This window comes from Choloepus didactylus, chromosome 17, assembly GCF_015220235.1.
Source record: "Choloepus didactylus isolate mChoDid1 chromosome 17, mChoDid1.pri, whole genome shotgun sequence".
In the NCBI taxonomy this organism is placed as follows: domain Eukaryota; kingdom Metazoa; phylum Chordata; class Mammalia; order Pilosa; family Megalonychidae; genus Choloepus; species Choloepus didactylus.
Genome location: NC_051323.1, coordinates 72,505,562 through 72,532,098, shown reverse-complemented (window position 1 = coordinate 72,532,098; position 26,537 = coordinate 72,505,562). Strand labels below are relative to the sequence as shown.

Below are 26,537 nucleotides of genomic sequence, written 5' to 3'. Positions count from 1 at the left end.
AAAAAAAAAGCACAGGTATGCACCAAGCACTAACTAGTTTGCCCTTGAAAGAAATAATTTGTATTAAGGTCAAATGATCATTTTTAGATAAAGATTAAGAACCAGCGCATTCTGGAAGATTTTCAGGTAAATGTGTACTTCCGAGCAGAAGGGATTTGTTCTCCTCCTCTGGGGACACAGAGAAGAAAAGCCTCCCTGCCTCTCAGACAGGGCCAGGACCAAACCCAACCCCACCCCTCGGGAGCTCCCTTCACCACAAACTGACCCCTTCAGTTCCCTGTGGTCCCCATCTGTCAAGCAGGGTGATGAGTGCCTACCAGACAGAGCTAGCGAGTGTACAATAGGTATTTGATAATTGTTAGTTATCATAATAATTGCTATTATATTGACAATCATAAACTATTTCATTCACCTACATCCTATCAGCCTGGGCCACCCATCCTTGGCTGCTAGGAAAACACATAAATGCAGCCCCCATGCCACCCTGGAGGGTGAACTCGACTGCTCCTAAAGAGAATGGCACCCAAAGGCAGGGGGCCTAGGACGACAGCCAAACAAGGCTGGGGCCAGACACGGGACCTACATGAGGCTGGGGGCAGACTAAGGGGGCCCCAGAATCGAGGAGGTGAGAAATTCAGGTGGACAATCGGGACCTGGGATCCACACCGAAGTGAAGAAAGAGCTGGTGCTCAGAAACGGGCATGAGCCCAGGCAGAGTCAGAAAGCCCCAACAACCAAATCTTATTCTCCTAAGTTTTCTGCTGAGGACAGGAGCCACCCACAAGGTAAGTGAAGCCCAGAATCTAAAGTGGAAACAGAAAAACCATCCTCAGAAAGTAAAGGGGTTAGGGTTAAAGGAAAGAAAGATCTTGACTTTCTCTGTTTCTGTTTTCTCTCTAACCACAAAGTGGTTTCCAAACTATAGCAAGTGGGTTCTTCCTAAAAGCAACTGTCTCCCTTTCATTCAGCTTTAGAGACAGGAAAGACTGTCTCGGGGCAGCCGCGTCAAAGCTGAGCAGGAAGGAAAATCCCCACAGCTCCAGCAGTCACCCGCTGACCTCCCAAGACCCCTAACAGCATTCTGGTGACCGTCCACCCCTGGCTCTGCCTTCCCAGATGCCCACGGCCTGCGCACCTGTCTCTCACCTGCCTTAGGAACTGTTTGGCCCCTGTTCCACCCATGTCCTAGATTCACAGATACAAAGAGAACAGGAAGAACTTCGATTAAGATGGCATGCTCCCTATCACTCATCGCTCCTTCTGATGCACAGAATCATTAGGGAAAGAGAGTTACGATTTATTGAGTGCTGAGTGTAAGGAGCTGCCCTGGGCATTCGCACGAATTAATTCAATTCTCACACAACCCTATGAAATAGATAGTACCACTGTCCCCATCTTGTAGACATGGAAACAAAAAATGAGTTTCTAATGAGTGGCATGGCCAGAAGTAAGCCAATATTTGGTCTCTCACTGACTAACAGCTCTCTCCTATTAGTCAGTAGTCTGCTTTGTATAAAGGAATTAAATGGTTTAGAAAAAAAATGAGAAGCAATCTCGCAGAAAGCTCTTTTTTAAAATTACTTTAAATAAAGAAATTCCTATTGATTATTTCTTTCCTTGGTGTAGTACGTTTTAATATCAGCTTCTCGAAAAACCTTTTAAGAAGGTTTTGCCAAAGTGCATAAGCACCTCTAATTTTTTCCTAACTTTAAATTTTCATTATGAGTTTTTCTTGTCAAAAATAATTCAGGGATTGTAATGCCTATCTCTAAACTTTGAGATGCTGATCCCCTAGCGTATAACCTGATTGGTCTCTGGAATAATGCATATTTCTGAGACACCTGAAACTCAGAGCTAGAGCTCGGCAGATGTGAATGCCAGTATTAGTGCATACAGCCACTGTCAAAAAAAAAAAAAAAAAAAAAGCTGAAAAAGAGCCCAGACTTCAATTAGTGATATGAATGAAGCAGGTCTGGATAAGACCAGGGCAAGCCAGGCCAAAGGGTAAAGGTTGAAACTGATTGTGTTTTAAAACTTCAACTTCCATATGAGACCAAGGGAATAGATATCTATTTGGTACAGGATCTAAATTTTCTAAATGGTACAACTCTACAGTTGATTTGTTGAAACACCACAATTGCATGGAACTTTGAATAGGAAGTGAGATACGGTAGGTTAGTATAGGCTGGAGTGAAATAGTGACACATCCCAGAATAATTTGGGCAGATAATAAAAAATATATTTACAGCCTCCCCCTCCCCAGCCCCGAGGATCTGGGGGAACGTGCAGATGTGTTGGACATCCTCACCTGGACTGGTGTTGATGTTGTCACAAACATTGGGACTGGTGGTTTGATGTGCAGAGCCCTCGAGCATGAGACTTGCCCTTATGAAGCTCATTACCACAAAGGAAAGTCTAAAGTTGTATGTAATGGTGCCTAAGAGTCTCCCCCTGAGTACCTCTTTGTTGCTCAGATGTGGCCCTCTCTCTCTCTCTAACTGAGCCATCTCGACAGTTGAACTCACTGCCCTTCCCCCTACATGGGACCCGACTACCAGGGGTGTAAATCTCCCTGGCAATGCAGAATATGACTCCCAGGGATGAATGTGGACCCGGCATCGTGGGACTGAGAGTATCTTCTTGACCAAAAGGGGGATGCAAAATGAGACAAAATAGTTTCAGTGGCTGAGAGATTTCAAATGGAGTCGAGAGGTCACTCTGGTGGACATTCTTATGCAATATATAGATAACACCTCTTAGGTTTTAATGTTTTGGAACAGCTAGAAGTAAATACCTGAAACTACCAAACTCCAACCCAGCAGTCTGGACTCCTGAAGACAATTATATAATAATGTAAATTACAAGGGGTGACCGCGTGATTGTGAAGACCTTGTGGATCACACCCCCTTTATCTAGTGCATGGATGAGTAGAAAAATGGGGATAAAAACTAAAGGACAAATGGGGTGGGATGGGGGGATGATTTGGGTGTTCTCTTTTCACTTTTATTTTTCATTCTTGTTCTGGTTCTTTCTGATGTAAAGAAAATGTTCAGAGATAGATTGTGGTGATGAATGCATAACTATGTTATCATACTGCGGACAGTGGAATACCATGGATGACTGTATGGTGTGTGAATGTATTTCAATAAAACTGAATTTAATAATAAAAAAAAAAAACAATTCAGGGAGCCTTATAAAAATGTTCTATAACTAAGTATAACATCCTTAAAAAGTGAGAAAATTTTGTTTGAACACAAAACACGAATGAATGAACAAAAGAACAAACTTCAGACAGACAGTGCCACTGCCCAATATGACTAAATTCTCTAATTTCAGCAAGCACTGTGACTGGAAAGTCCTCGCCGACGACAGCCTCGCCGTGGTTTCTGGATGTGAAATATAGGCCGGGTCCAAATTCCCAAGGTCCATCTCCAGATTATCACATTTGGCAAAAGAATGTTTCCCTGACCCAGGCCTCCTGTCTGGCCTGGACTGAAGGTTCCTACCAAGGACTGATCCCCCTGAGTGCCAAGGGAGAAACGGGTGGCCTCTGTACTCTCGGTGTCCAGCCAGGCAGACACACGAAAAGTCCGTGATCCTGCCATGAACACAGACGTGCACGGCCGTCAGTTCTGTCCAAGCTGCTGTGCAGTTCATGTGAATACTGCATAATGGAGGAAAAGATGGAGGCTCCACACAGCTATAAAAAGGAGGCGTGAAGCTCTTTGGTCACAATTTTAGCAAAGAGTGGTAACCTTCAGGATAACTCAAACTGCAACCAATACCCTTTGGAATCTAGTGTGACAGGCATTTTATAAAAAGGCTCTTGAAAGAGAATGCATTTAAATTCCCAAGTCAGTATACACAACACTGGCCCTCAATTTTTTTTTAAGCAAAGAACAACAGCATTTTCTTTTTAGAAGTTATGCCATACTACGAGAAAGTCAATCACTCCGTTTGCAATGAGGACAAATCTGAACCTCCTGACTTGCAGAACACCAGAAGGAAACCCTGCAGGCTCCGATGGTACTGGCTTCCTTTCTAAACTACAGTCTGCATGCATTATGCCCTCTTAACACTCTGGCTGTATGACCTCAACCTCCTGCAGTTCAGATGCTCAGGAATGGATTTGACAGTGTCTTCATGATAAAATCATTTCTGCCTGGCAGAACGGCTTTGCCGAGCTTCCCTGTAACTGCCCATCTTTTCCTGTGTACATGGAAACACGGACAAAGGAACGCTCCGAGCTCTACCTCAGCTTCTGCTCTCAGTGGAAAACTGCTGCTGCAGAGTTGCTTCAACCCTTAAGGAAGTGGGATCACAGATGCATTTGGGAGTGTGATGAAAGCTGTAGGCGCTGAGAAAAGACGAAGGAAGGAAGGGAAGGACAGAGTGACAGAGGGAGGGAAGGACAGAAGGATGGAGGGAAGGAGGGGGCACTATGCTGTGAAAGGGTCCCCTGACCTCCACGTTAAGAATCTTAGCTACACAAGGCCTAGAGGAAGAATGCAGAGTGTAAGGGAGGGAGGAGACGGACAGAGAGCACCAGGCCAACCTAAGGAACGCCAGAAAAAGCCCTTAAGAGAGAAGTGACTCTCCTCTTCCCTAGCCTGGGAATCAGGACAGTTTCTGCCCCAGGCTGTCATAACTTCCTGGTAATCTTGAGCAAGCTGTTAGAGTTAAGTCCCAATTTCTCAGTGTGCACACATCCCGATTTCTCAATGCGTACATCATCACTGAAGAGATGATCCCAAAGCTCCTTCAGATCTTGATCTATGATTATTTTATTTCCAGGGTTCTAAAACTACAAACAAAATTCTGTAACTTCACCAAAAAATGCTCTCCTGCCCAGAATGCCACTATCTATTCCATACGAACACACAAATCTTTGTGACCAAATATTCATTCTCATTGATTCTACTATTCTACGACAAATTTGATGACTTTAGGAAATATACATGATGGAAATAGCTTAGGGGAAAAAAGGAAAAATACTTTAACAAAACTTTACAGTAATTGGTCCATTCACTCATTCATTCAATGAATACTCAAGAACCACATGCAATGTGTAAGAAACTAAGTGAGATACAATTAGTGAGCACCTACTAAATCCTTTACACATGTTAACTCCTTTAATCCTTTGGAGTAGGTATTACTATTTCCCCAGTTCAAAGTTGACAAAAAAGAGTTCCCGTAGCTAACAAGTAATGCAGCAGGGATTGGAACTCAAACCGGCTGATTCCAAGTCCATGTTCTCAATTATTACTATGTATCTCCTGCCTTCAATAAATTTGCACACCTGGGAGAACTGTTACACTGCAAAAAAAGAAAGAAATTCTTGTTCTTGACAGTTTGACAGACAAATGAACATAATGAAAAATGTACATGCCCATAAAATGTTAGTATTTTTAAAAAAAGAAATTCTGTTTGGTATCTTACACGCACTGATTAAATACATTTATTTATTAAGAAGAATTTGTATAGACACAATGAAGTTATTGTCAAATTTCATATATCTTAGTAACAGTTAAAATGTCATAAAGATAACCTGCTTTCTTGAGAGAATAAAATTATTTTCAACAAAAGAATAGTTTAAAATGTTAATATTTTACTGGTTGTTCATAGTGCACTTCTTTCTCTGACACATTAGCACATTGCATATTAATTACTTTATTACCAAGAAATATAACAATTAGGCATACCAAATTCTGTTTCATAAGAATTTGGGGAAGGCATGGATGGCACTAACCATGAAGGTGGTAGATGAACTAGAAAAAAAAGCACACCTAGTCAAATACAATGAATTTGGGATTACAAAATTACTTGTTAATGAAATCAAATACTTTCTTAAAATCTTAAAATGAAGAAATAAAATATTGTCTATACGCAAATGACATGATCTTGTATAGATAAAATCCTAAGGAATTAACAACAACAGAAAAACACTATTAGGACTAATGAACGCATTCAGCAAGGTTGCAGAATACAAGATCAATATGCAAACAGTAAGTAAAAATGTCAATGATCCAGGCTTCCATCATTCCATAATTAATAGCACCTAAAAACTTGCTCTTTCACTTTCATTAGCCTCAATCTGAGATAAGGAAATTTAAAATTCAGAATTTACTTTCGCTTTTAAAAATACCTACAATATTCACTTAAGAAAAATGTTTCCTGGTATACACACAGCTCAGGAAAATGTGGAGGGAAAGATCCTTTTGTTTATAGCCAAGAAGGTTAAGTGATAAGAATTAGAAAAGACTCTGAAACAACAAAAAATCTGGTAGGTCCATTAAAGAACAGCTAATCGGTTCAAGTCTTAATTCTCTTCTAATGGGTTTTCTTCAAAGTACTTTACAGCAGTTGCAATCATTTCAAAATATTGCATCTTGATGCTTGTACAAACTCAAATGCAATGACTACGTTATCACTTACTCAGTCCATATTTTTGCTATGGCCCACTCTCCCAGAGATTTTAAACACCATTAAGTACTCCACAATATTGGTGTAAGATGAAGTTTGCTTCTCCAGTTTCATAAGAATTAACATAAAAGTGGGATCTTAGTCTAATAACACTAAACATGCTACTTAGGTAACATAAACCAAAAATACATATAAAGGAAAATTGTTCTACATTTTAGAAAAGCATTACATTTATTTCTTTTCCGAAGACTTGAATTCAGATCCTACTTACTCTAACACTCATGAGGCATTAAGTGGGTCAAGGATAAGCCCAGGCTCAGAGAATAAACATTGAGTTCCAGGAAATTCCTTCCTACCCTCTCTCCAAAGTCCTGGGGAAGGAAACTTCCACTCAATTTTGTCAATGGCTGAGTCTCATTTCCTACTTATTTGTAGGTTCAGATACCTTCTTTTGTTGTTTACAATTTTTCAAAAATCAAAAAGAAGTTAGAAGTAAAACTGTAGTTAAAGAAAGCATTAATGGAACTTCATTTTTCTGTGAATTAGATAATTGATTACCTGATTTCTTCCCAATTTATATGATTTTACTCTTCATTCATAATTTGACTCTAATTTGTCAGTGGCAAGCAAAATCAGGTTATTAATTTAAGAATCAGAACATAATAACTGCATATACAGTATTCTTAGATGATAAAGGAAAATTGTTTAGAGATAAAATAGTAAATAACCGTATATTATTAAAACAATTTCTCTAATGTTTTAAGCCTATAACACGGAAACTTTGAATTTTTGGATGAAAACATTTATCACCTTTAATCATCAATCCCTTTATTTGCCATGCATATTCAAAATAAGGAATAATCCCTGTGAAAAGAAAACTATAGACCAAAAGATGAGGAAAACATTCTGCCAGACAGTTCCTTAAGCTCTTTTGGGAATCTTGCTATTTTACTGTAACTTAAAAATATTTATTAACTGTGCAGCAGACTGTTCTCAGTTTTTCATTGCCTTCCCTGTAAAAGAATTTGCATCCCTGCTTGTCACCATGTGATATTTTGCCACCCAACTGATGTCAGGCTGGTCTATGACATATGCCACATCCAGCAGAAGCTCTTCTTTTTCCTCCACCAAGATAATGGAATGTTCCATAAAGGGGCTACTCTGTCAGCCTGGGTCCCGGGATGAGAAAAACACTAGCACAGAGCTGACCATCAACTGCCACATAATATGAATAAGAACTACTCCTTGAAATCGTAAGCCACTGAGATCTGAGGGGCTTTTATTAACCGAGTGTCACCGGGCAAAAGCTGACTCATACAAACTGCAATCCTAAATTTTAGCCCACTTTGTCATTTTAATTTATCCATAGGTTGGCAAACCTGATAGATGCCATGAACCCTTAGAGGAGGTTGATTTTACAATCACATGAGAAAGAAGTAAATAACGACTCATCTCCAGTTTTGCCAGAATACAGCAATTTGATGTTAGGCTATCCTATGATCTGTATCAGCTACGAATGCAGTGACAAGAGACGAGAAAATCAATGGAGCAGAAAGCACACAATTCTGAGTCTAGAGAAACACTCAAGACGCGGCTCAGGTTCACTGTACCTAGACCACAACGTGGCGTAATTCACCTGGAGAATCTGGGGTCATTCAAAATCCAGAGACTGGGTAGCATGCCGCAGGCTATGGCTCAAAGTGGAGATAGGAGGGAAAGCTGTGGTCATCCATCTCAAACAGGAGAAAGACCTCAGCCTCGTAATGACAGAAACAAATTACTAGAAATTATGGCATTTGGGCAATCAAAAGCCATTACTCCTTAAATTCACCTAAACTAAAGGAAACATTTTAATAATGTAATTGCTTCACTACTTTGCAAGGGCTGTGTTTTAGTTGCTTTTTGGTTTTAATTAAAAATATATATTAAAAAATCAGGTATTTTTAAGTACCTACAATGCATATGGCTCATTATATTAGCACTGAAGAGGATTAGGAAGTCATAAGAAAGACCCCTTGCTCTCAACTAAAGAAAACTATCAGACTATCTTTGAAACATGCCTGCAGTAGTCACTAAATCATCAAAGGTCCAGAACCTGGAAAAAAGAGATCAGTTAAAAAAAGATACAAATTGAAAAAGTGACTCACATTAAGTGCTTCTAAATATTTTTAAGCAACAGAACAGATACTGCCATTGAATATGATTGCTAATTACGACATTTAGTAACCATCAGAAGGAAAGGAAGAATTAATAATAGAGTCAGCATTTTCTTCTGAGGACCTACTGTGTGTCAGGATATTGACATAATGTTCTCTCATTTAATCCTCATAACAAATCAGCGCCTCCATATTATAGATGAGGTAACTTGCCTGAGATGGCACAGCTCGTAAATAGCAGGCAGAATTTGAACCTGGTACCTTCTGGCTCCAAACTCCTTGCCCATTACCAAATGATCTTTCTGGGATTTTGCCAGCCAAGTCAATATTTTTAGCCTACCCTAATATTTAGTTGTCTTATACAAAAAGATTTTGAAAAAAGAAGCTTAAAATTTAAAGTTTCTTTTGTCATCTGTTTGAATATCGCACAATCCCTGAAGCCAAAGAATCTCATTAATTTTTCTTTCCTCAAACAGCTCGTGACACAAATGAGGCCCATTTACTCTTCTCACAGAATCAGAGCCCTAGCACTGGAAGGGATAGACTGCCTTTACTTAGAGCCTAAGAAGAGACTGCAGGGTGACATATATGACAAAACCCACTTACACAATTTCAGATTATTCTCATAAGGGAGTTTTACTAATTTTATTGCTACACTGTCATTATTGTTATTAATAAAGCTACAATGAGGTGTTCAGGTAGATTTAACCAGCTGTGGCAAACAGTTGTTAGCATGTTCTGCATCCATAAAAGCTGTCAAATTAGTGGTTTTATGGGTATACATAATTAAGAGAAAATATGTAGACGGTGTATTTTTATACATTTTAAACACTTAACAAAAAAACAGTACCTAAATGACAATGAGTTACAGACAATCCACACACAGTAATACCTGGTTAATGAGAATCTCATGAGTCCAAAATACACTCAACCTGGACAAACATTCATTTTGAGTTAAAAAGTTCAAAATAAAGCCCAAGATGTTCTTCTATACATACCTCATTAAACCTATTGAAAGCAACCATTTATGTGTGAGTTGTTTACATATACATCAAATTGCAGCTATTTTACAGCTGGCATGGACCTCAGAACTCAAATCCTACGATTCTGTCAATGAGAGATTTATCAGAGCGTTTCCAGCTGTGGGACCCGAGGCAAGTTAAATTGTGCCTCTGTTTCCTTCTCTACAAGATGGAGAATAACAGAACCTACCTCACAGATTATGAAGATTAAATGAGACACTACAAGTGAAGGATTCACTCCACTTCCTTAAATAGTAAACACCAAACATTTCTGATGTCCCGATGAGCTAAGTGCTCATCCCAGAAAATACTGCTATTAAATGTCAGAACAACACCCAGGGGCTCCTGACTCCGTGAATCGTGTACGTTTGAAAGCAACTTTTAAAAATCCACTGAAATAGTCCACAATTAGAACATTTCACTCCTTTATCCTCACTATGTTGCCCTATCCAATTACTTCCAAATCAAAATTCTTCATAGAACACTCTAATTAAATTACAGATGATTGGATACAAATTTATGCTAACATGGTTAATGTGGACTTTTCATCAAGTCAATTATTTAAAAGTATTTATGAAGCCCCTATTATTTACATTTAACAGTCTAATATTCTTTTCTGTGGTTCCATTCTCTCAAACTTCCATTTCTCACCGACTTTTTTTTAAAGATTGAGTCTATCTCCATCTGTACCCCCTTGTATTCTTCCTCTTCTAGGCCTGCCCCCCCAACTTCCTCCTCCAAGACCTTCCTCCATCACTTCATCCCGTGTCCCCCCCAAGATTAAGACATTCAGAGTCTCCAATCCCCCACGGCCCATTCATTCTCTCCCCACCACTACCCACTCCCAAACCACTTCCTGCAACCTTGTGTGACCACTCTGAGGCACTTCACCCCAGAGCCTCTCTCTCATGGTCTCTACCTTCTCGGACCGTTTCTTTTCAATCTCCTGCTCACGCCGCTTTCCTTCCCACCGCACCTCAGTGTTCTGTCCTCAGCCTACTTCGTATTCTCTCCTCACTCCTCCTGGACAATCTTGTCCAATCCTATGGCTGTAAGCAGAATCCATATCCTGCTAAGTTCCAAATCTTTATTTCGGGCCTCACCATCTCCCTAAACGTCTATGTCATGCAGCAAACTTTCTCCAGGCAATTCTACCTGGATGGCCAACGGGCATGTCAAATGCAATGCACTGAAATCCTAACACTTCATCTTCCCCTGATCAACTTGCTCCTTGGCCTATATTCCCTGCCTCATGACCCAAGCCAGAAGTCCTAGAAGTATCTCTGGCCTTCCACCAGCACAGTCGATCATCGGTCTCGCCAACTGAATCCTCTCAACACCTCGAATTCATGTCTCCCTCCAGCCCCATCGGCCCAGCCCATCAGGTCCTGCCTCCAGACTTGGTGCTCACAGCCACCGGTTCCGCCACATCAGATGCCTGCTAGAGCAAACAATAAAATGCCAAAGCGACCAATTTACTCCCTTTGTCAAAGCCTTCAACAGCTGGCCATTACCTACTAGAATATGTTGAAATTCCTGGGAATATCACACAAGACCCTCCAAGGCTGGGCCTCTGCCCCACTCCCCAACTTTCTCTCCTGCTGCTCCCCACCTTGAATGCTACAGACCTGCAGCCACCTGCACCTGTCACTGCAGCTGCTCACACCGCGCTACCCGTCGCCTTTGCCTTTGCTTCCATTGTTGCACCTGCCACGCCCGCCGTGCTCTCAAACTGGTTAACTCCAATTCATCATTTAAGACTCAGATCTGATGTCACTTGCCCAGGAAACTGTCCCTAAAACTCCACGCTGGGTAAGGTACCCTTGCGTTTACTCTGCAGCATGCTCTCAGAGCATACGACGGCACTGCCACGACCCTGGTCCAGGCCCAGGTATGAAAACATCGAGGGCTGACCATGTCTGCCTCAGTAAATGGTTCTGCATCTGAATCCAGAAACCTACAAATCTAAAAGACTGAGGTTACCAAGATCAGCTTGATGCGTCCAGGCTGCGTTACGCTGTTATATATAACACCTTAGGGTTCTAAAATATTACTTTCTTCCTGCTGAGAGATAAGAGTAAGGAAAACGGAAATTAATTTATGTACCTAATTATCCACTTAGATATTAGAAACCAAAACACCATATTTCCTTTCAGACTATAAATATTTAATTTCCATACTTGGAATGTGTTAACTTAGTCTTGGAGTTTTAACTCAAGTTATGGGGAGTGGGGAGAGAATAAGAAGGTAAAATTCACCAGCCTTTCCACCAAAGACAGTTCATACAAAAAGATTAAACTCTGCTTATTTTTTTAAAACACCTTGAAGGAAAGTGACCCAAAATGTTTAGTTCTCAGAAGATACTGCACCACATTCTGGAGACGTTAATGAAAGGAACGCAAATAGGACACTCCACGTGGCACCATTGGAACTGCCTTCTCCTGCACGTGGGCATGAGTCTGACACAGGACTGGGAAGGCTCTGCGTGAAACATCTGCCCTGGCTCCAAAATATCCCGCGGCAGCAGGCGAGCAGTGGCGCTCAGACACAGCATCGGCTCTCTATGCAGCACCCTCATCAGAGGCCACGTATTGGGCCTACAAAGTCAACTGGTCAACCATGGTAAAATTTCAAACAGCTTGATTTTACTTCACAAAGGGAAAGATACTACATATAAATGTTCATTGTAATAGTATGGTTTTCCCATTTCTACTGATGCGGCAGTCTGATTCCTCAGGACAACACTTCTATAAATCTGCACCTCTCTTTACCTACCATCAGGTGACTCATTTCCACCACCTGCTACAGAATAGGAGAGGGGCAAGGCAGGGCATTTCAGAAAGTGGAGGGACCAAACATTCCCTATCCCGGGGCAACTGGGAAGGGCTGGGAGTGCGGGACACTGATTACGTGCTTCAACTTGGCGGGCCTGGGCTGGGGGACCTGATCAGCCCCTGGGGAGGGTGGTGGGCACGGGCGACAGCGCCCTCCGCAGCCCCCCGGGCCTGGGAAAGTGAGGCCGGAGGCAGGCCCCATTTCCTCACCCAAAATAACACTGTTAGGGGAGGCTTGCCGGAGGGAACCGCCTTTTCCCCACCCCCTTATCTTGCCCGGACACTCCCCGTTGCCAGTGCAACTCCCATCACCACCAGTGCGCATACATTGTTGCCAGACACCGTTACCGGAGCAACTCTCGCCCCTTTTCAATCAACCTCCGCACCCTCTCAGAACCAATCCAAGCCTTTAACCTCTACAGCTACCCCGCCCTCTAAACGCCCGATATAAGCTTGTACTCTCCCCTAATAAACTCTCTTGGTTTCTTCACCCTAAAAGAACCGTGTCCCGCCTGTTCCTTTCTCGCCGCCCTCCACACTTTGCACGCCTACGCCGGGGACCGGGCCCAGTCCCCCGCCTCGCCCTCGCCTCCGGGAAAGAGCTCCCGCCGCCGGTACCCTCCAAGCAATCCTGAGAGCCTAGGATTTGGCAACCGGCCGCCACCTCCCCCCCCCCAGACGAGTCAACTGCGACCGCAACTGGCGCCCAACGTGGGGCCCCTGGAATTAAAAGTCCTCTCCACGCAGCGGTCCAGTAAAACCACCCGCTCGCCCGGACGCCTCTCCAGCTCCCCTTCTCCTTGCCTGCAAAGTAAGGGCCGCCTCTCCCTCGCCGCCCCGCGGAGCCGCCTCTCCCTCGCCGCTCCACGTCCGGAGCCGCCTCTCCCACGCCGCTCCGCGCCCGGGCCGCTCTTCCTTTCCCGCGTTAACCTAACTCTTACCCCCGACTACCTTTCGTCTTCTCTTCCTATGTCCCCCCATTCCTCCTAACACTCTTCCTCCAGTAGCTTTCCCTCTTCCCCTCCATTACTTTGCTGTGGTCCTTTGTGTCTTTGTTTCTTTGTTTCGCGCGGTGTGCCTCTTTGCGACCGCCCCCCCCAAACTGCTCTCGCTACTAGAGGCTCCTGCCTTCTATTCTCGCCGTCTCCTTCGGCCTCGCGACCACAGTTTACCTCATTTTCTTTACTCAATAATCAACCCCCCTTTTTCTTTTCTCACTCCGCTATGGGTAATCGTCTATCTGCACGCCAAGCACCCCAAATTCGTGCTCTGGCTGGTCTCCTAGACACACATCGCTGTAAGGTGTCTGTCCGGCAGCTGCAAGTATACTGGGACCTCCTGCTGCCCTTTAACCCATGGCTCACCACTTGCCATCTTTGGGACCCTGTTACTTATGATCGCCTTATTGATCGGGTCACCAACGCCATGGAACATGAGAGCAAGCGCTTCCCTCCCGGCTTGCTCCCCACCTTAATAACCGTCCGCTCCTGCCTTCAAGGCTCCCTCCCCCCTGATCGAGGCCCCATTAAATCCAAGGAGGCCCTATCAACCCAGTCAACAGATTCAGACAGCGATACTAATGTAGACCACGATATGGACACAGAATCCTTAGTCGAGCAGATTAACAACGCGCTCGAAGTGACTCCCAAAAAACAAAATAACACTGAGCCTCGCCAAGATGGCGAACTTCCTCCTCCTCCTTCTTCTTCCATCGAGGGGAGGAAGTGCTCCGGCGATGACGTCAGCCCTAAGCTGGGCCGGAAACCGCAAGCGCTTTACCCCGCCCTTCCACAGGGCGGAGCTAGTCCGCCATCTTATGCCTTAGCCACTCCCACCGCGCCGCCATCTTGCGACGCTTGGGGCCTCCCACTTCCGCCTCCCCCTCCGTCAAGCTCCCCCTCGGAGCCGCTACCGGCAGCTGCCGCCGCTCCTCCCACCCTGCCAACTAACAACCCCTGGCTGCCTTCTACACCTCAAGGCAACCCTTGGGGCAACGCTCCCCCTACCCCCACTCCCGCGCCAAGCCCTCTGCAAGCGCGTCCTCCTTTCTCTCGTGCCTTTCGCTGCTTTCCTCTTAACCTTACCCCCACACCACAGAAACCGTATGACTGGTATCCCATTGACTCTGATACTATTAAGCAGCTTCGCAGGGCCGTCAAGGAGGACGGGTTAGGTAGCCCATACGCTTCCCAAATACTGCAGGATCTCGGCATGGACTTTTGCCTCCCCCAAGACTGGGGCTCGCTTGCCCGTTCCATTCTTAACCCCGGCCAGTTCGTTGATTGGCGTGCTCACTTCCAGGCAGAAGCAGCTAGGCAAAGTGAGCAAGACGCAGCCACTGGAGTCTGTTATCACCCCGAAGCTTACTTGGGCATGGGAGCGTTTATAAATGCATCTGCTTATATTAATGCACCTACCACCTTTTGGCCTATCCTTCGGGGAATCGCCTTGCGAGCTTTTGCCAACTGCTCCGCCTGTCGGCCTAATAAATTCACCAAGCTCTTCCAGGAGCCGAGTGAGCCTTTCGCCACCTTTGTCTCCAGAGTCAAAGAAACCTGCGCTCGAAAGAATTGTCCAGCTTGTAAGGAAACAAACGGATGCTATTTTCTCCTCGTTCGTGCAAGTCCAGTACCAGCGACTCGCCACCTCTAACGCTCCCTACTCCGAGATGACAACCAACCCTCCGCAACCTCACCACCACCAGTCAACCCACCGACCGCGAGGCCCTTCTCGATCGCCTGAACATCGCACCAACCTCGAGCTCCAGCTTCTCTGAACCTCCAACTTTAAACCCCCCACCCTCGTCCATCCCGCAAGCAGCAAGGCCCCTGTCGAGCGCCCGGGCGCCACACCAACACCGAACTCCAGCCTCGCTGAGCCACCGTCAACCCCTTTTTCCCCTCCCCGGCCTCCCCCTTCCCTCATCCCTTAGCGGGCCTCTCCGGTAAGCTTCTTCCTTTAATTAGAAAAGAAGGGGGAGATGCGGGACACTGATTACGTGCTTCAACTTGGCGGGCCTGGGCTGGGGGACCTGATCAGCCCCTGGGGAGGGTGGTGGGCACGGGCGACAGCGCCCTCCGCAGCCCCCCGGGCCTGGGAAAGTGAGGCCGGAGGCAGGCCCCATTTCCTCACCCAAAATACCACTGTTAGGGGAGGCTTGCCGGAGGGAACCGCCTTTTCCCCACCCCCTTATCTTGCCCGGACACTCCCCGTTGCCAGTGCAACTCCCATTACCACCAGTGCGCATACATTGTTGCCAGACACCGTTACCGGAGCAATTCTCGCCCCTTTTCAATCAACCTCCACGCCCTCTCAGAACCAATCCAAGCCTTTAACCTCTACAGCTACCCCGCCCTCTAAACGCCCAATATAAGCTTGTACTCTCCCCTAATAAACTCTCTTGGCTTCTTCACCCTAAAAGAACCGTGTCCCGCCTGTTCCTTTCTCGCCGCCCTCCACACTTTGCACGCCTACGCCGGGGACCGGGCCCAGTCCCCCGCCTCACCCTCGCCTCCGGGAAAGAGCTCCCGCCGCCGGTACCCTCCAAGCAATCCTGAGAGCCTAGGATTTGGCAACCGGCCGCCACCTCCCCCCCCCCAGACGAGTCAACTGCGACCGCAGGGAGGAAGGGTCCACTTGCCCCATTTCAGGAAACTCTGAGCTTCTATTTATATCAACTGCAGTGTCCGTGGCCAGTGAAGAGACCTGCCACTTAGCTTCTAGCTCAAGTCCTCATTCTCAAACAGCACTTCCCATCTCTGCAGTGCTGAGAAATGATACCACGGGGCTCCCACCATGGGACGTGGACAGTGTGAAAGGGGGTTGGCAGGCCTGGGCTGGCTACCCGTACTCAATCAAGGCAGGTGCCCACACCCAAAACTGAATGATGTAACCAAAGTTCATAGTTTAGCTGCCCATCGTCAGCTGCTTCTTTGTTCTTATGGAATTCTTGGATGTTTCGTTTCAGGACCCAAGAGAGCAATCCTCTGAGTCTGAGATCCTTATTTTTTTTTTTCTATCAAGAGTTATCTAAATCACCTGACCATCCCATTATTTGCTCCATATATTGAGAGCCAATAAATAACATCTTCTCCAATAAGAATTAAAAAAAAAACCAGTAACTTTGATGGCACTTGGACAAACTGAAGCAAAAAACAAACACTTGCTTCCCTTACTATAGGCCTTACCTAACACCGTACATGGGGCCTCCCCCCAATCTGAAAGAAAAGTTAATTAATAGAAAGTAACATGCATATTGCAAGGAATGTTTAAACACAATTAGTCCCATAAGAGAAAGGACCACGGTGTGTAAGACAGTATCATGACCACTGGGGGCATAATAAGAAACGTGCCTCCAAAAAATGGGCTAAGGCTCTTGCAAGCTGTACCACCGCCACCTCACATGTGCTCCAAGGCTGTCAGATTTAAGTGTCGCTACTGGTCCTGCAAATTCAGCTCTCTCTTCCAAGGCTGAAACAGTCAACCAGTTTTTTTAAACCCAATCTGGCTTTCTCTTATCCGCAGCAGGCTTCTATTCTGCTCTCCCCCATCAGCCGATATAGTTCAGAGAAGGAAAATTAATTTGCATGTGTTTAAGCAAACACTTATTAGGAAGGTAAAGTGCATAAACTTTCTGCCAATCTCACTGGCACAGTCAAAGTCAATTGCGCTACATTTTCTCACATAATCAGTCCTATCTGCACATATTTTTCTAAGAAAACAGTATTAGAAACTCAACACTGAAACTGCAGCTTATTTGGACAACCTAATGAGTGCCGGGACAGACGGTCCCCAACTGAGGTGTCTGAGCTCTATCCTTGGCTCTACTTGGGACCTGGGTTGCGATTTCTCCTAGGATTCTAGGAAAGTTGCAATTTGCGGTTATGGCCACAGGGTAGTGCACTAATTCTGCAACTAATTAACTGCCCCCCTTTCCCCACCATGCACTCAGACCCCCCAAGAAATTTCTTTGGAGAGAAATTTCGTGGCTAGAAGGGAACAGAGATATTAGGCCTGAGTCCTGGGCAAATGGGAGATTCCTGAGGAATCCAGAAATATTTATAACTACGCAGTTACTCTAGGCATTCACTCCCGAAGCTGCAGAGGCAGCAGGACCCAGATTTTGAAGGACTGGCAAGAACGGAAAGCTGTAAAAAGTGATTAGCCTATTTAGTACAAAATTTGTTTACTTAGCTTTTTATGTTGATTTCCCACTAGGATACAATTAACCACCCCCTCACTCATCAGAATTGTAGTTGAAAGCCTCGCAAAAATAAAATAAATGCTGCATCCAAATGTAACCTTCCAGCATTATGGAATTTTAATGTTACAAAAGCCTCCTCAAAATTAAGAGAAAAATATGCTTCTTTTCAAAGGAATTTTTATCCTTCTAGTCCTTGCCACTCAAAAAGTCTGGTCCTTAGACAAGCGGTATTTTCTGGGAGCTGGTTAGCTACCCTCCCCCTGGACCTTTTAAATCAGAATCTACATTTTAACAAGTTCCCCAGACGATCGGGTGCACAGTAAAGTCTCAGAAACACTAGCCTGTGTGCTAGTTAAGTTTACTGACCTATGTCTGCAAAGACATTTTCTTAGCCCTCTTCTTCCTCTATATGTTCTACATAAAAACAAATGCATTTAGAAATTTCAAACAAAACAGATTATTTCCCAGAACTGCTGGTCCACTACAGTAAGGTTCTTTTCCATCACAACTGCCAGGTAACTAATTAACATTTCACTGAACGTTGACAGAAAATCAGTTCTGTCACTTCATAGCTCAGGAAAATGGTACGGGTATGACAAAAATTTAAGACAAACAGACTCGCACTACAGCACTCCAGAGGATTTCTGAGAACTAATTTTCTGTCCATAAACGGGGAAAACTAAAATTATTTTCAATATCAAGTGGAAACTGAGTTGCTGGGTTAGAGTGGTCTCTGAATTACAGTCAGTTTTGTTTACCTCTGCCAACAATGAGCCTCCGGGGGAGAAATTACGTGAAGAAGTTTAAGAACCCGAACCCACTATGCCTTCCTCCACGTGTGAGTGGAGAAATTACAGAGGGGACAATACACAAGTGAATACAATTAATGACTTCTGCACTCTTTTGCCTCCTGATCTTCTCTGGTGGGAATGATTACAGATTTTAGAGTTGGAAGGAATCTCAAACACAGCCTATTATTCCTGGTCCACTTTCCCAGGAATCTTTTCCCACAAGGGGGTCCACAGCCTTCAGAGACAGGTAACTGCTCCCTCCTGACGCAGCCCACATCACATCACTGAGAGCAGATGCTCTCACACCTGCTTACTGAACTCATGCCCTTGAACGACCCAGAACCAGAACAATGCTGTTCCCACTTCCCAATGAGAGCCCTTCAAACAACCAAGGACCCCTAAACCCAGTCAGGTTTTTGGATGGGATTGTTTCCTCTTACACTGTATACTTGTGTTTTTGTTTCTATTGAAACTAAATTACAATTAGCATAACATATTAATGAGACCCACAGGGCCAAATGAAGTCATTTGATGTAACGGTTGGTAATGCAATACGTTCTCAGTGAAATATCAAAGATTATGTAATGGTTAATATATCTACATAAGCTGGTAGCAGAGCCGTAAGAGTGCATTTGTCTGCTAGACTGTGATATACAACTAAGAGAAACTACCAAGCTGTGCTCACAATGCTCACAAACGTCCCTGGGTCTCACCACCAGAGAAAACTTGCACTAGATGGATCGTGGCCTGATCCCACGTGGCTTTTCTGTTCCCCTGCTTGTTTACGAAAAAGAGAAGTTTTAAAAGAAGCAAATGGCATAAATGACCTGCATTTGGCATTCACAGAGCAACTGACACTTTTATTACTTAACATCACAACCTTATGAGGTAGACCAGTATAAGTGCTGTCATTTTATAAGTGATTAAACTAAGACTGAGAATAGGAAATGAGAAAAATTGTGAGCTGCCCAGGGCCAAACAGAACACAAGGCTGGAGCCAGCTGAATTCAGAAACCTCAATTAAATTCCCTGACAAAAGGGAACAGCCAACATTGAAAATAAGTTTTATGGGTTTCACTTTGAAATAAAACAAGGAAACATTATGTTACCATTAACGGATATTAAAATCATCTTTTATGGCCTCAATTTTGCCACCAAGGCTTTACTCCCAAAACACAGAAAATTTAAATGGACAAATGTATTCCAGGTAAAAAATCCATTTACCCACAAAAAATCTTGCATTCCATTTTCAAAGATTAATTTTGGGGATGGAGCTTAATTTGATTGTCATTGTAACCTGTATTATGCCAAAGGGCCTAGTTCAAGTTGCTCTGATTCACCAGGACATTCTCCCAAAGTAGATTCTTGGCATTTTATAACCCTCCTGCATTTGCACAAAAGAAAATCTGGAACACAGGAAGGAATCACTTCCCCACACTCATCTCCATCATCATCAAAAAGGATGTGGTTAGAACCACCTGTGCTGGCAAGGAACGTCCTCCCTGCACACCTGCGGCCCCACCCTAGCCTCAGTCCTCAACTTCTGGGCCCTTTGCTAACCAATTCCCCACTGGCTCTCTCCAAAACACACCACACTCCTCCAGGCTGATGCTCTCAAGGTGCACCATCACTCTGGTCCTGTCCCCAGAACTTCACTGCTCTCAGCGAGGCTTCCCCACCTCCTCCAGGCCTCAGGCCCCGCCACTCATCTCACTTTTCTTTATACCAGCACATGGTGAGGTATTTTCCCACGCTCTGGGCATCGTCTGGGGCTCTCGGCCAATGAGAGCCGCAGCAGTCAACCATCAGCCACTCTAAGCCAATGAGAGTGAGCGCAGCCAACAGCAGGGCTTCTCTCAACCAATCACGTTCGGAACACCTTGTGCTCAGCTCACTTCCCCTGCACCCCGGCGCACACGTGGTGAGTTCCTGCAGCAGCCCCTGCGCAACCTTTCCTCCTGCACTTTCTCTGTATTCTCATGATCAGCTTAGACGCATGAGGGCTCACAAAACGGGCAGTGCTAGACCTAAAAAATGTTGGTTTTTCTAGGGCTGGAGGAAATGGTCGAGGCACCTGTGGGTCCAGATCAGGAATCTGGGGATATTTCCCGGGAAGGCTAAGGACATCCGAGGCAGATCCCGGAATGGCTGAGCTGAAGAGAGCTCAGGGGGTGGGTGGGCACTTAGGGGAAGCTTCTCTGCTGAGACTAAATTATTGGGAGCCCTGCATGGCTCCGCGTGGCTCCACCCCCCAGCCTGCGTTAACACTTTTATTTTCACCCACCAAGCTCCATACTTTATTCCCTCCATATTTCTATTCATAGCCTTCCCTCCACGTGGAATTTCCTCCCTTTTATTTCCCTCTGCAGAAATTCTACTTTTCCAGGATCTTTTTCAACTGCCCTTCTGCCGCAAAGAGCTTTTAAGCGTTTACAGAATGCGCCCACGTCCTCTCCCAACACAGTGTGGACTGTGTATTGCAGTTATTTATTTGTATTGCTTATTTCCCTATAATTTCCCAGGAGACACTCTCTGCGGGTTTCAACCCATGGATGGGAAATTAGAAAGAAAGCGAGGAAGAAGGGGAAAAAAAAAAGAAGGAAGGAAACATCAAAGCAAATCACACATAGTAAAGTCATGTCATGAAACTTTTGTTTCAGTTGTGTGTGTGTGTGTACGAGTCTAATGGGCTGCAATGTTAAATGTATTTGTTTCTGTGGGTTATGATCTAAAAAAACTGAAAGCCACTGCTCTACAGCACCTATCCTATGGAGGGCTTTGTGAATGCTCACGCAGTTGAACAAATTGATGAGTACGAAACAATTCATTTATTATAACTTAACAAGAATCAGTTTGAAAGTATATAAGGTATTATATCTATCTGAACAAAAAGTAAATAAGATTCTGATTCATGTGCGAGGAGAGCAGAAGGTAACATCTGAATCTTAACTGTTGTATTTCAATAGACTTTCTCCCCAACAACTTAAATGGGTTCATATTTAAGGAAGACTAAATACAGTTTGGGTAAGTTTATTTTGGAAAATTTTTCTCATTCACTGACACCACTTTATGACTACAAAGTTCTGCATCTTTTAAATACCTGGTACAGGTAATTCCACCATGATTCATAAAAGGATCTTTCATGAAAGCCTTTGTTCAAGTTCTTTCTTTGCCCAAGATGCTGTTATGTCTTCTCAATAACCCCACCCCCACCATCTGTAAAATTCCCATTCATCTTCCAAGGCTTAGTTCAAAGGCCACCTTTTCCATGGAAGCCTTTTTTTCAAAGCTCACTTTTTCCTCTTTCCCTCCCCCACCAGCCCACTCCAATCTCAAATATGGTCTTTCTCTCTTCTGAATCACCAGTGTTGAAAACTTCTTTTTTTGTTTGTGTACTTGTCTCATTCTCCTACCAGACAATACTGCGCTTGACCCATGTTTCACTTATCCCTGTACCCCCTACTCATCTCTGCATCCCTTACAGCAACCAGCCCAGGGGCCTGTACTTAACAGATGATCAATAAACATTTAAGTGAATAAATGAAAGCCATGGTTAGCCTGTTATAAGGGAACGGTCATTATTTTAAAGGCCCTGAGGAATGGCTTATATGTCCACCAGCTGATTAAAGGCTGGTGAGAGGAGGAGTGGAGATGGATGTATTCTCTGAATTGCTGCCCCTGGAATTCACTGCATCTCTCAGCTCTACAGGGATTCCACTCTGAAGCATGAAACTAGGTGCAGAACGAGCATCTTCACCTCGTTCAAGTTCTGCATTCCTGCTACAAACCAGAAATGGGAAGTGGAATTAAGGTGGACATTCAGGCGATCCTTCCCTGGGTAATTCAAGCTCAAAATACCCATTTTAAGAAGTAAGTATGGGTGTTTTTGAGTGGGACAGGGCTGTGTGTGCAAGGAGGCAGAGGAGTGGATCTTGAGTGATCAGCTGATTGTCTACATTGGTTAGAGTCAACATTACTGAGCTTCCTCCCTTCATGTTGTCTATATAGACATTAGTGAGCATTTTTCTGTGGCCACTTGACTAACAAGATAGCTCTGGTTAAAAGTCACAGTCACAAACTACAATTTGTTTCACTGGAAAACAATGTCAAACAATTAGAAAAAGTTATTTGGGATTAAAATACAATTCTTTTACCTCCCGCAACACCTACCCCTCCATCCCGAAAGAAAAGGGATTATCTAAAATGAATTAAAGGAAAAACTTTTTAATGGTCTTTACTTCTTAAAATTTATTTTTCAGTTAATTCATATAGGACAAGCATAATTTCCTCCTAAATCATGGCATTTTGTTTTCAAATTTTTAATTTTAGATCAATGCAATCTCACCTTTTCTTTCTTTGATATTTTAACAGAACCTTAACTTCCAGTCCATCAAGGTTTTGTTTTGTAATTTCAGAGCTGCCCTCACAAACCAGGAGACATCTCTACTCTAGACATGCACTGAAAGTGAAGTCAGAAAACTGGGCCAACTGTTGGTTCCCATCCACTTCTATATGCGTGACCCTGGGCAGGTTACTGAACCTTTCTAACCCTTAATTTCCCTACCTATAAAATGGGAATAACAATAGTACTTGCTTCACAGGGTTTCTGTGAGGATTAAATGAGTTAAAACATGTCATGTACTTAGAGCAGTGTCCAGTAAATGTTAACATTCAAAAATGTTAGTTTTTTAAAACACTGCTGTCATTTGTTTTATGGCCTCAGAAAGTCATTTAACCATTTGAAGCCTCCATTTCTTCATGTATAAAATGGAAACAATACCACTCACTGCCTGCCGGACTGTTACAGTATTCCAATAAGAAAACAATAGGTACGAAAACATCAGGGACATTGAAAGTACTCAGATGTTAGCTGTGTTGGGTCACCTACAGGCTTAAAAGTAAACCACAAACTTAAAAACATATACACTTTTCTTGTAAGTAATAACACTGTTAGAAAACGCCATCCAAAAACTCATGCATTTAACTTAAAAAATGTCTGACTGTGCTGGAAGTACATACTTAAAGAGTTTAATCTCTAACTTGTCAGAAATATGCAAGCTTTTGTGAAATGTAAATTCTACATCTGCAAAACTAAGAATCCTCCTTCAGTCACGCCAAACTGTCCTACAATATTGTGTTCAGGAACCTGTACCCTTTCGTGGGCCGATAATAAATTAATGCATTAATTAAAATCTGGCTGCATGTACAGCAACTTTTCCTGAAAATGCTGAATTCTTTTCATTTTAAAAAATAAAAAATGCACCGTAGTCAATATAAATTTCAAGTTGATTGAACAGACATGTATTGAATGTCTGCTCCAGGTAACTCAGCCGAGCACTAAAGATGCAAAGGGAAATAAAGCTCAGATCTTGTGCTGCAAGAGCTCACAAACCATGGCTGACAATCTCAAAATATTACTTCTTCCATCACAAGGGGGGTTTCAGTTTGAGTCAGCAGGCAGAGACACAGCATAAAACACTAAGTTCTTCCCTTTGACTAAAAAACTGCCTTTTAAAAGCAAAAGTCATTCTTAAAGTACAGTTTCTATCTGAAAACCTATTGAACCTCTGCCCAAAACCAACATTTCTAATGGTAAACCTGTAAACTAATTGATACCTGCAAATGAAAGGCTGAAATAACCCCAGGAGCAGCAACACGGTAATTAGCAACTTTTATAGAGTAATAACATGTTTCATATTCTTTCTACATTGCCCTTTGAAGTTTCCAGTGTTAATACATAAAAGTTTTATTACGTTAGGGCCTTCCTCGTGTGTCTTAGAGGTGCCAGTATTATGCAGAGCAAGCTGTACTTATTTATCATCGAATTTTTTTATTAAAAACTGCTGGATAATGTGCTACCTTTGTGTCCAGTCTATTTTGTTACACCTGTCTTTAGAAAAACAAGTCACCGGAAGCCTAAGTCACCAGAAATATACACACATTGACCTATCATCTATGTGATCTATAAATCATAAACCATTTTAGCTCTAAAATCACACATTGTGTATTCAAGTGCACACTACTTGCCGTTTTAGACAAATGTGAACTCAACTGAATTAAAAGAAAGAAAAAAGCTCAATTCTACAAATAAGTGTTTTACAGAGGCAGAACAGAGTGCAGATAATACGTTGCTCCCAGATGTTCACGCTCATAAATATTAGACATAATACAAGTTCCTCCAGGAATATGCAGGCAGTAATTTTACCACCTGAATAGGGCTAGTTGGAAACATTTAAGAGATAGTGTGGGGTGGGGGGAGTGAAGGGAGGATTGATAAGGGATGGCGAAGCAGCCAATGGGATTTTTAAGACACCCGCAACTGGAATGAAACTGCTTCTAGCGGAGATTTACCTACAGCAGCTGCTCAACGTGAGAACCCGGGCTGCAGACCCAGGAGAGCTGCCCGGCCGCCCGCTCCCCAGGCTGCAGAGAGCGGCAGAAAGGGACACACACCGGGCGCCGGGGTGGGGCGGGGGGGCGAGGAGGAGGAGGAGCACCACCGTGGGAGGTGTGAAGACCGGGCCCAGAGGAATTGCGAACCTCGAGGAAACAAGTCTCCCCGATCCCAGGATCCCAGGCCTCTGGAATTCCCGCACGAAGGAGCACTAACCTCCCGCCCGGGGCTTCACTCTCCCTTCCCGGGTGGGTGGGTGAGACAGAAAGGATGCAGGCGCCCAGCCCCGGCGCGGCCAGCGAGGAGGCTGGAGCATCCTCGGAGGGCACTTCGCAGCAGCCGCAACTCCAGGGGGCCGCGGGTGTGAACCCCAGGCTCCCGGGGATAAGGGGGAGGGGGCGCGGCCGCAGGGCTGGGGGGCGAGGAGGGGTAGGGGGCCACGGGGTGGATCCCCCCGGCACGAGTGACACGTTCTAGAAATCGTTTCTTTTTCTCACCACGGCTGCGCTCCGCCTCTGGCTCCGCAGACCACCGGCCCCCCGGGCTGGGGCGGGCATCGCCGGGGGGAGGCGGCAGGCGAGGGGGTAAGACGACGCCAAGGCGGCGGTGCCTCCCCCCATCCCCCGGGGGTGGGCAGGAAGGAGCCGGCGAGGCGGGCGCCCCCGGCCCACCCCACCCCCACGGCGGCCGGGCGCCCGGAGCCCCCCAGGCCCAGGTGAGGGCGCGCGCAACGCCGCGGCCGCCCCCCGCCGCTCCCGCCGGCCCGGGGACTCACCACAGCGACTCGAGGTCCCATTCCTGGAGCAGGGCTAAGTCGAAGCTGTCCATGGTGGGAGGTGTCAGCGTCGCCGCCGCCGAAGCTCGGGCCGCCCGCGCGCTGCAACGAAAGGCGCCGCTCAAGGTGCAGCCCGGCCGCCCCCGACTCCCACCCCGCGCCCCGGCCCCCGGCCCCCGGCCCCCGACTCCGCGCCGGCCGGGCCCGCGCTCTCACCCGCTCGCCGGCTCGCGCGCAGCCACACTCCGGAGAGAGCGGGCGAGCTCGCCGCGCCGCCGCCGCCTCCGCGCTCCCCTCCCCCGGCCCTCCTCCCGGCCCTCCTCCCGGCCCTCCTCCCCTCCCGCCTCCTCCCCTCCCGCCTCCCGCCCCTCCCTCGCGGCCGCCGCCGCCGCCGCCCCTTTCTCCTCAGGGAGGCGCGGGGGCGCGGGCCAGGCCGAGGCGCGCGCGCGCCCTGAGCCCCGCGCCGCGCCCGCCCGGGGTGGTCCGCGGCGCTCGGAGGCCGCGCTGCATCTTCGTCCCACCCGCCCCGCGGCCCGCCTGACCCCCGGAGGCCGGAGGGGGCGCCGGGCCGGCCGGCCAGCGCGGGAGCGGAGAAAGGCGGCGGCGGCGGCGGGGATGCCGAGCCGGGCCGGGCCTGCCGCAGCTCCGCGCCCCGCGCCCTCGGCCCGCCCCACCCCGGCGCGGCCGCTCCTCACGCCCTCCGGGGCCGCACCTCGCCCGCTTGACCCCGGGAGGCGCCCGCTCGGGCCGGGTCGAGGCCCCAGACCAGGAGTGGGTGCCGGCAGGTTCCCTGGCGCGCGAGAGTTAATTGTAATGGTCTACACCCGCGCCCTGAGCAAATCGTTTGAAATGTCTGGAGTCAGTAAGTTCAGTGAAATGAAGAAGACGGAGGCAGTCGCTTCCAAAAGGACCTGCTCTCGAGCTGCAGTTTGGCGCCCC

The 26,537-nt window shown here is 45.8% G+C and overlaps 1 protein-coding gene across 2 annotated transcripts in view; it reads right to left on the bottom strand.

Annotated features, from left to right (window-relative positions):
* Window positions 1-25,892, bottom strand: part of AFF3 (AF4/FMR2 family member 3) — a 524,208-nt gene extending 498,316 nt beyond the window's left edge. For both annotated transcript variants that reach the window (XM_037806556.1, XM_037806557.1), the window contains exons 1-2: window positions 25,815-25,892; window positions 25,599-25,700 (exon numbers count right to left, since the gene is read on the bottom strand). In XM_037806556.1, the coding sequence (XP_037662484.1) occupies window positions 25,599-25,651 (53 nt within the window). In that variant the 5' untranslated portion in view covers window positions 25,652-25,700; window positions 25,815-25,892. The remainder of the gene's footprint in view (window positions 1-25,598; window positions 25,701-25,814) is intronic.
* Window positions 25,893-26,537: the final 645 nt, after the last annotated feature.